This window comes from Urtica dioica, chromosome 1 (assembly GCF_054948205.1).
Source record: "Urtica dioica subsp. dioica isolate 48M chromosome 1, U.dioica_male_clone48M_v1_H2, whole genome shotgun sequence".
Classification (NCBI taxonomy): domain Eukaryota; kingdom Viridiplantae; phylum Streptophyta; class Magnoliopsida; order Rosales; family Urticaceae; genus Urtica; species Urtica dioica.
The window spans coordinates 5,010,024-5,020,958 of NC_142756.1; the positions used below are offsets into that span (position 1 = coordinate 5,010,024).

Below are 10,935 nucleotides of genomic sequence, written 5' to 3' on the forward strand. Positions count from 1 at the left end.
CTGAACAAAATCATTTTACCAGTAGTCCATAAACACGTTATCGTTCACGTACACGTACACCCATGACATGAGGTTGGAAACAGAGGATTAAAACTCACATAACTTCTTTCTCTCCACATAATAAATACCTGCAATGTACGCACGAAACTCTGTGCACGTCTTCTCAAATCTCCCAGTCAAATCCTCTCAAAAATACACACACAGCAAGAACGCGCATTAAAGTCCCTCGAACATTCCCGTTTCAATTCCTTTGCCTATAAACCCTCTTTCTATTTCTCTCTCTAGAATAGAAGTTAAAAAGGCACTTCGCTTTCTCGCTGCACTCTTTGTTGGGGTGGTGGTTATTATTAGGGTCTCTAAACGAATGTTAGCAGTGAAAAAGACAAAGACCCAGTTATGTCTATCGACCTTTGTTCAGAAAAGTCCTCGCCCGTGGGAATAGGAAGCAATAATAACACCCCGCCGAGAATCTCATTCTCGTACGACTTTCTCCAATCCGACGTCGTTCCGATAGAGCAACGCCCTCTTCGCTCCAAATCGTCGGGACTGAACTCGAGCATCGACTTCGACTTCTGCGTCCGACAGATCAGCTGCTACGACAACGAGCCCTCCTCCGCCGACGAGCTCTTCTCCGACGGGAAGATCCTCCCGGCCGAAATCAAGAAGAACCCCGATCGTCCCACCCCGGAAAAGCCCTCCCCGGCGGCGGGATCCGAAACTCCGGCGACGCCGCTCTCTCAGGCATTTCCTCAAACACCTGGCGTGCGCGAAGAATCCGGCAAGTCGAGGTCGTTCTGGCGGTTCAAGAGAAGCAGTAGTTGCGGCTCCGGCGGCGGGTACGGACGGACTCTCTGTCCGCTTCCGCTTTTGTCGCGTAGCAACTCTACCGGCTCGGCCGACGAAACGAAGCCCATCAACGGCAAAAGCAAAACAACGTCGTCGCCGAAGGAGAGCGCTTCAAAGCACGTGCTGAAATCCCACTCTTCTTTGAAGCCTCCGCTGAAGAAGAACCTCGGAGCTTACGGGAACGGAGTTTCGATCAACCCGGTTCTGAATGTCACTCCGGCGAATATCCTCGCCGTGGGATCGATCTTCTCGCATGGGAAGAGTAAGAGCAAGAAAAAGTGATGGGCGTTACGTGACAGAATAGTGATTTTGGGTCTCGTGTGGATTTGGGTTTCTTATATTATATATCAATATGTGTGGATTTTTTCAGCGTATGGGTTTTCAGTTTGTAAGACTAACACATCTGTAAAATAAAACTTTTGAATTTAATTGTGGATTATTGTTATTATTATCAATTGATGAGCGATTAAAGTGTTGTTCAGTTGAGACTTCGTGGCTAAGTTGTGTAAGTGAATGGGTTTTTGGATTGAAGAAGTGTAAAGAGGAGAGGAAAAAAAGCTAATAATTCAGACGAGCACGAAGTGGTAGGACATGCAAAATATGCCATAATTCAAGTTTCACATGGTTTGGACTGGGCATCGCAAAACGACAGGTAACGCATTGTTTTCATGTCTGTCCTTTTTTTTTATTTTTTTTTTTATGTTCGTCCTTAAATTAAAATTTTACTTGTGTTATTATCTTCGTGTTTACGCAACTTTGATCTTATGCTCAACGCGTAACTCTAGCCAAACCTTAATTATTTTGCTATTCTATTAATTTCTAGTAGTTATTTAGTTATATCATTCTTTGGGCATGTGTATGTGCTATGGACTACGGAGGATTTTTCAACTGAGTTTGAAGAATTGGGAAATATTACATTTATTATATTCAAACTTTTTTTTTTATTTTTTTTTATTTTTTATGTTTTCAGTTAGTTTGGCAATATCACATGATATTTTCTAAAGAAATTTGATAAAAAATATATATATATGTCCGAATATATTTTGCTATTTTTACCTATTTGTCATGACAATTGAGAAACTATGTTATCTTTGGGCCATTAAAATATCACAAAAAAAAAGCACTATTTTCTTATAGGCATGTTGTTGTCGCTGAAAATTGAACAACGTTGAAGACTTTGGACTGTCGATCCAAGGACAGATCAAGTGGTTGCGCCCAAGTCAGGTGTGAGGAACTCGTAATTTGAGCCTTCTTCTCTTGGGTGAGGGGTCTATTTATAGGTGTTAGAGGACTGAAAATAGCTCAAAAATTCGAAATTGGAGAAGGGAAGGCACCCGCGTGCGCAATTGCTGCGTGCACGTGTCTACTAGCTTTTTTGCCTTTGTAGGTCTGGATCTAGCTTTTTTGTGAGCTTCATTTGGACTTTCATATGAAATTTCTTGAAAAGTCACAACAAATTTAATTTTACCGAAAACGATCGTAAACAGGTCCGTTGCAGACCATTGTTGCAAGATAGCAAAAAACAGCATACAAATAAAAATAAATAAAACAACAAAAACAAAATGCATAATAAAAAACTATATCTATTCTTATATTTGGTGGTACGATCAATTTGAAACGTACAATAAATGATATAATTAAACTTGTATATTTATTCTTATATTTTATTCAATGAAACATCACATAACTTTCCGTATAACCGTGAGATTGGGATTTTTTTTTTCTTCAATGAATCAAGATTGGGTATTGAACGAGGGAAAACTATTTTTTATAAAATATATATATATATATATATATATATATATATATATATATATATATATATATATGAGGGAAAACTATTGTAAACTTGTATAAAACTTTTATGGTGGAGATAATATGAAACTAAATTTGTGGTACTTTAAGAGGGAGAGGGAAAAATTGTGAGAAAATGAGGGATAGAAGGTACAAGGAGTTTATCAATTTCTACACATATCTTAAAAAATAATTATTCTCTTATTTATTATCATGAATAAATTTATCTGTCAATATAATATAACATAAAACATAACGTACGTGTATTATATATACAACATAAACATGAAAAAAAAAGTATATATATACAATAAATTAATAAAAAAAAATATTTTCATGAGGTGGTAATGTGAAAAGCACCTATTTACTTTATTTTAAAGTAATCTAATTACTTAGATAATCACATTATCAGATTTTTTTTAACATTAACTCGTACAAAATAAAATAATTTTATGATACTCGAAAATGTGATTAACATTGCCCCCAATCAAACATACTCTTGATATCTTCACTATTTAGTTGGATAAAAACTAACTTGCAAAAACAATATCTCAATGTAAGGCCAAGGATTGTCTACTAGATTCAGAATTGTCTAAGGCCCGCTACTTTAATTATTTGAGTACTTTTTTAAAAGGAGAAAATAGCTGACAAAATAAATATCATATCATAAGTTTCCTGATTGAATTGTACAAATGAAGATTTGATTGGCCGCATAATCAAACGTCAAAAATAATAAATATGAGAGCTTAAAGTATGAGCAAATGCGAACTTAGACTATTTGGAATTTTAAAATCGAGTTGAGTTCCGTCAATACTCAAATTTTAAATTTAGTGTAATTTACATCAAATAAAAATTAATGTTACACTAAATTTAATGTAATGCTGTTAATTTTGTCTAAAAATTACACAAAATATTCAAACATTAAAATCATTTAATTAATTCATATAATAATTAATGTGTAGATATTTAAAATTTGACATATGATCGGTGAATAATAAGATTAGATTAATTAAACTAAAATCATATTATTAGAATATTCTCTTTGTAAAATATAGTGTATTAATATTAAAACAAAATTAAAATTTCGTGTACAAGTTATATCATATATAGTATACAAAATCACACCAAAATCCACAGGCGTTCTTTATATACATTGGCTCTGTTTGACTAATCTTATATTAAGTCCAATTTTTTTTTTTTTCTAAAAGCTTAACCGTTTCGAACTGTTTGGTAAAGTTTCAAAAGCATTTTGAAAATTAAACGTAACTTGAAAAAACTACAAATCGTAACTTTTGAGAAAAGCGTTTTGTTTTTGTAATACAATTACTTTTATATCCTCGTCTAGTCGCTCATAAATTGATATAACAAAAAAAAAAATACGATCGCAAAATATACCGAAGCTAAAAACACGCATTTATAGTTTTTAACGACTCGCACCTCCATTCACAAAATATAGTCACAATACTTAAACTATCTCCTATAATTTCTCTAACAAATATCTATAACAAAATATATATTTTCAACAATAAATATACGCATTTACATAATTAAGTGTATAAATAATTAAATATCACACTCATTCTCTGGAGAACGTACTCCACAAAATAAACAGCAACTATGTGAGAATAAAAAAAGTTTTTTTTTTCTTATACCAAGATGTCGATTTTGGTCATTATCTTTAATTATATTTATTTTACCAAACGTTAAATCTACGTTTGTTACCAGCAAAAATTAAGTTAAAAATAGTTTATCAAATATCTGCTTTTGAAAAAAAAAACATTTTTTTAAAGCATAATTTAAAATCACTTCCGTCAAAAGTAAGTTATGTGCCATTATCAATAGAATGTACATCGAGCTCTTCAATACCCCAAAAATTAATATGAAAAAACGACATGTTAATTACAGGAACGTTCTCTTGATGACTGTCCATGTGAGCATAAAACCTTGAACAGTTGTAGTTGGGGCCGACCAAAGAAATGTACAGCTCAAAAGAGGATGAACATGAACTAGTGGGATAGGACTTAAATCACGTGATGTGAATATATGTGATCCAAAAACAACAGGTCAAATTCTGGAAACTAATTGCATGTAATATCTGTCATTTTATCTCCTAAACATGTACCCAACTTGTCCTACATTTATGTTAGAATACAATATAATGTAAGATAATATCAGTTTCCCAAATTATATATATATATATATATATATATATATATATATATTCAGATTATATATGTAGAAAGTCGTTTCATTCATTAGTAATCTTAGCCGTTCCACCAGAAACGCTCTTCCGATTTTGGTCAAACACCTATTTTAGTCTTGGTTGGAATGAAATATTCCGGCCAATAAAAACCCGATTTATGGGCCTCATAGAGTGGTAAATATCCGGTTCAAAATTGGAAATTCTCATTAAAAAAAATTAGTTTTTTAAGAGAATAAATTGTAGACGTTTTTTTTTTTTTTTTTTTTTTTTTTTTTTTAAATAATAAAGGGTTAATATGAAAAGTGGATAATAAAGAAGAATTTATTGAGAACGGCCATGTTAAAACCTCTCCGAGCAAACTCAAAACGATAAATCTCACTAGAGGAGATAGTGCTTCTGAATTTTATTTATGATTATTCAAATTACAAAGAGATAAAAAAAAAAATATATTCTTGACTGTCTACATTTGAATTATCATTCATAAAATCATCCACGAGGTCGATATAGATGCATGTCTCTCGACCTCGTCTTGGATGAAGAATCCAATCTTTGTCAAACGTTAATGCCTCGATCTACATTACAGCTTGAAGTGAGATAGTTGAGGTCTTGATATATATCTCAATACTGTCACTAACAGTATATATTGTTTCTGTGTGATATTTATGATATGTTTGACAAAGAGATTAAATGATTACGTCTTTGATTCGAGCAAAAATTATGGCACGAGAACACAAAAACTTCAATAATTTGAAATTTTTTGCACAAACACGTTTTAGTCACCCAATTCACTTTGTTGTCTTCACCTCCAGCAATAGCTACACTTTTAGTGACACTTCCAAGTTGGTTCAACTTCAACCAACAAATGTCAAGGACGATGTCAAAGTCGTTGAGAGGAATCGCGAAGAGATCTGCATCGAATTTGTTGCCCTGTACCTTCAAGCGAAGTCCTTTGCAAACCCTCTCATTGTCTTAACCGTTCGTCGTCCAAAAGAGCCATGCATAATTTGGGTCGGTTAACCACTCAAAGTCCGAGTGTCTTTGTAGCGCTGCTCTTGACGAGGTTATGCGTACTTCTATTGCAAGCAAGGCTTTGAAAATCCCTCCGGCTATCTCAATGCGCACTTGAAAAGTTAGATCTTTGTGCTCTTCCTTGATTGTGTGAATGAAGAGCTCGAGTATATCATCGTTGGTGAGTTCCTCTATCCCGCAGTCTACTATTTCCTCGATCATGACAATGTGGAAGCAGAGGCCCTTGACATGTAGCTTGCCGATTTCATTGCTTGTGAGTTTCTTCTAGAGTTTTTGACGAGCCATTGCTTGCTACACGAGGGTCGACTATCATTTTGGGTCGAACCAAGTCGTGATCCCTGGGCCAGATGTCCACCTACTCGCGGTCCGCCATGTTGGTCGTGACATGCGATCAAAATAAATTCTTACCGCCAAAAATCTTGGCCCATTCGACCCGTTTGTCACTCGCGCGCGACCCAAGGCCAAGAGAAGTTTTAATGATTACATGAATCCATAACACTATGCGAAAATCACAAAAGTAACACTTTTTAAATATAATATTTCAAAAATTAAATTGTTAGTAGTAAATAAAATTAAATAGAGTCAAAAAAATTTAAGCGTCTTTTTAAAAAAAAAAATTGTAACATCAAGAATAAACAACTTAAAAAAAAATTATTTTTGTATTAAAAGCCTTAAACATGTTTGGTAGTTAACTCAAAAAGTTTTTGTTTTCTATTTTCTAATTTTTGTAGTTGTATTGAAAAATTATTTTGCAGTTGTTTTCAAAAAGCTGTTTGGTACAGTTTTCATTTTTGTTTTTGAGAAAGTGAAAAAACTGAAAAAAGTGTTTGGTATAGTTTTCATTTTTGTTTTTGAAAGAATGAAAAGAGAAAATGAGGAGAAGGAGAAGAGAAGAGAAGAATTTTTTTTCCAAAAACACTTTTTATTTGTTTTCAGTTTTCTTTACTTTTTTACAAAACAACTTCAAAATTTGTTGAAATTTTTTTCCGGAAAATTAAACCAAACACTTTTTCGTTTTTTGTTTTCAAATTTTTCAACTCAAAAACAGTTTTTGAGAGGAGAACCAAACATGCCCGTTATTTTCGGGATAAAATATAAAAAACGGTTACTGAAACAATTTCCACGTTTCTTTTTCAGATTCATTTGTGTCATGCTTAAAGTTATGCTGGAAATATTTACGAAACCAGGTATATATATGTCTTGAGTCTTGACTAGTGTGAAGATTCCCCTGGGCGATTCCCATATTTATCCAAAAAGAGACCATTGTGTAGATGGCGAGGTGGGATGAGATATTTTCGCTTCCAATTCAGAGTCCTCCGAGTTCGGAGTTCTCTTCTTCCGAGAGTGGCTGATTTCGTAAGAGGAGAATTCGACAGAAAAGATTGCCCCACAAGATTCCACGTGGAAGCTAGGCGGTGGCGGAGATCTACGACGCCGTACAAGCCCAAAGTTGACAGAGTTCTCGAGTACATTCTGTAAGTTTTCACAATCTCGCTTCTATTGTGTTGTTTCTACTCTGTCACTGTTGTGCTTGTGTTGAAGATAGTGGGATTTTATTCATGTAGAAGGTTGATACTAAGATGTTGAATCAACTTATTAGTCTGTTTGATGTTGAATTTATACTAGAAGTCGTAGAATAGTTTTATGGCGAGGCTCGGATAAAACCCAATTCACGGATCAAGACTGCTGTGGAATTAGCCACACAACAAATGAGGATGGGAAACTTGTGTTATTAGGGATGATGAAATGAGGATGAGATAATCTTGGATAACCTCGATTAAGACTGTGGTGGAATTAGCAACTGTATGGCCAAAGACAGCAATGACTGAAATGTGTGATAGGTTATTGGAACACTACATGATTATACCTCTTGATTAGTCAGCGAACGCTATAAGAGAAGTATTTTATAGAAAAAGAAACACACAAAGATTATCAATTTTCAAGTCTCTTAAAATTATCGACGAATTTCACTGATCTTTGTCGACCCTTTTAAGCCAGCTGATTCTAAATTGAGCAGATATTGGTGACCAAGTAGGAAAACTTAAGTTCCGAAGAAGAAGAAAAACGCCGGTCGCCCAAACACCAAGCGAGGATGTACTTGTCACTTTATCGTGAAACGCTTAATCGCCGAGCCCTCGGTGGCTCTCGTAATCTTGGAGGAGCTTCGTCTCCGAGTTCTGTCTCTGCTACACGTCGGCGTTTCCGTCGAGACCATAATGCAGAGGCACAACGAATCGGTGGAGAGACAAGGCGGGCCGTGCAACCGCGACGACCTTCTGATGCATCGGTATGTCAGGAGACAAGAGAGAAGCATCCGGCGGTCAACGCACGAGCTGGACCGCGACGATTCCGTCAGCGTCGGCGTTTGGGTCGAAACCCATCGGAACAATGTCTTCTTCTACGAGGATTTCTCTGACTCCGAACCGTTTACTTTGGGGATCCAGACGGAGTGGCAGTTGCAACAAATGATTCGGTTTGGAAATCGCAGCCTTCTAGTCTCCGATTCGAGGTTCGGAACCAAACCCAGTAGCGTGGATAATATCTCCGAGATTTTCAAGCACAGATACATATAAGTGGACGCGAGCTCTTTATAATCGAGTTCTAACAAAGGATCCTTCTTGGAGGTTGGCTGGGTTTATTATTGACGATCCTTTGGCTGATGTTCATGCAATCAGGTATCTTATTCTTTGCTAAATTCCTCATTGAAACCCTCAAGTATAGAGGAATAATCTGTTCTTAATGTAAGTCGTAAATATTGTGGTTTGAGTGATCTGAACAATTTGTCTCCTGCGCTGATTCAGGGACCTGTTTCAGTGCTCTGTATTGGTAAGCTTTTGGCGGCTCCGTCACGCGTGGCAAAAGCACTTGATGCAAAAATGTGTAGGAAATGAGATTCGAGTCGAGATATCAACACGACTTGGGGAAATTGTGGACGACATTTGTAAAGGAGACGAAGTGGAATTTCTGGATTATCTTACAGCGACTAGGTTAGTCGTGTGTCCCTACAAATATTAATCTGCGAGCATTTTTGTATTTGGGCAGAATTGCAGGCTGGCTTTTTGTCCGAAACGTTACAAATTTGTTTTTACTCTTTATGAATTATGCCAATATGATCTTTTTTTATTTATTTATTTATTTTTATTTTTTCGCTAGGGCATTGGATTGCTGCTCTGCAAGGTATTCCTCTTGCCAGTCAAGAAACCTGCGCATCAGTTGAGTTTTACCAGAAGCTTCGGTTGCTGAACGAGAAGAATCTTAATTTAAATCAAAGAACGGACTGGTTGGTTGATAAGTTGAATGACAAAGTGCACTCCCATTTCTGGCTCGACGAGTACCCGGGGACTAGGATATCGAGCGGCTTAACCTCTCGGCGTAAAGCAATGGAGATTCCAGACTATGATATCGTCGTGGATGCCAAGAACGCAAAAGCTAAAGACCAGCTCGACGGGGATAGAGTGTACGCTATCTGTAACGCCAGTTCTCATTTCGGTGTCTGTGACTGCAAATGGGCAGAAATGGGCAACCTGTGCGAGCATATCCTTAAAGCTTTAAGCACGTTGCGGAAGAAAATCCCGGATACGCAGTCTATAAGCTTGCTTCAGTACCGCAAGGCATTGATCAACATTCTAAATTGCCCGCCCCAAGATTCTTTGATTTGTGACCACTCCGTCGCTTTAGCAGTTTTAGTACAGAAGCAGATGAACGCACTGGTCTCTGTGCAACGATCGGTAATCGAGAGAAACAGTGAGAGATTCGAGAGAACGATCCTGGAACAAGCCGGAACGGGATTCGTGCTTTCAGCACGGACATGGATGTCGACCCGCCAGGTGTACATTCGGTCGACGAGGTTGTGTGCGGTGGTGTCATTTCGGATATTGGCGAAAAGGCTGTGGGTAACTCAGAAAGTGATCATCTTCCTTCAAACGACGCTGCTTTTGACACCTTAGTGAATAAAGGAACTCAAGAAAGTGAATCAGTCAACCTCGATACACCGCAGTTGACTATGGAGTTTTCGGTGACCATAAAACCGACGATTCTCAGCCGAAGAGTGTTTCAGCCTCGATGGGTGTCGATAAAGCTGCCATTAGATGAGACTTCTTCGCCTATGGCTGTGCTGGTTGAGTGAGTCTCACGGGGTCGAGATTTCTTAAAATTCGTTGTTCAAGAAAGAGAGTGGAAATTAATTGAAGGACGAGAATTCCTCGAGATGACATGTCGGCTTGTAATCACCGTGGAGAAGAATAAACATTGTTTTGATCGACGGAGCGTTTCGGCTTTTTCCGAACTTGAAAGCTTGTTGAGATGAGGAGATATTGGTGATGTAAATGCAAAAAGTTAGACTTGCAAACCAGATTGGAGTTAGAAGTTGCCATAGAGATGATGTACAACTATAACGTCACTTTTGTAAGTCGTGCTGTTTTGGATTACACGTTAGTATCTTTAATAGTAGCAACCCTTTGAGAATTATTGTTTCCACTGTTATTAAGAACAAATCAAAGGTTTTTTTTTTGGACTATATAGTTCATGAATTAAATTCGTAGCATCTTCGTTGAAGAGTTCAATATTATTAGTATGAAAGGATTCAAATGTGACAAAATTAACCTACTCACCAAAATATCCCATTAGCCTACTTTCACAGCATTTTATTATTTGTATGTTTCTTTGTTTTTAGAGAAAACACCAAAGAAAGAAATTCTATTTAGTCTTTAACATTGTGAATACATCAGAATAAGCAACGCAAGGACAGTAAGAATAATAAACAATAGATATTATTTTAGAATAAATGTACTTAGCTTAGCTGGCATCATATAGAAAATCGATATTTGAGAAAAACAGCACCACCGTCAAGAAAAGTCGTACTTAGTAAATTCTAATGCAAAGTGAAGCTTTGGTATTTGAAAAGTTGAATAACGTAGTAGACCCGACGATAATCAACCTTTCGTAATATAATAATGATTCTCTTCTTTTGTAGACAAAACTATTACAACAGTAACGCCTACACTTGATTTTATATCTTCTTATCTGCTTCCCAATATTGTCTCTATATGATTTTTTTTTTGGAA

At 36.3% G+C, this 10,935-nt stretch overlaps 1 protein-coding gene and 1 pseudogene across 2 annotated transcripts; both read left to right on the top strand.

Annotated features, from left to right (window-relative positions):
• LOC149406656 (membrane-associated kinase regulator) lies at positions 1-1,294 on the top strand. Its single transcript, XM_089608025.1, has one exon. The coding sequence runs from the start codon at positions 397-399 to the stop codon at positions 1,126-1,128; it is 732 nt and encodes a 243-aa protein (XP_089464151.1). The 5' UTR covers positions 1-396; the 3' UTR covers positions 1,129-1,294.
• Positions 1,295-5,717: 4,423 nt separating this feature from the next.
• Positions 5,718-9,819, top strand: LOC149406657 (uncharacterized; annotated as a pseudogene). Its single transcript, XR_016299777.1, has 4 exons — positions 5,718-5,772; positions 7,919-8,547; positions 8,674-8,870; positions 9,026-9,819. The product of XR_016299777.1 is annotated as an uncharacterized LOC149406657 (transcript).
• Positions 9,820-10,935: the final 1,116 nt, after the last annotated feature.

Bases quoted from the DNA above. Each gene is read 5' to 3' on its own strand.
- LOC149406656 (XM_089608025.1), top strand. From the start codon at position 397: ATGTCTATCGACCTTTGTTCAGAAAAGTCCTCGCCCGTGGGAATAGGA.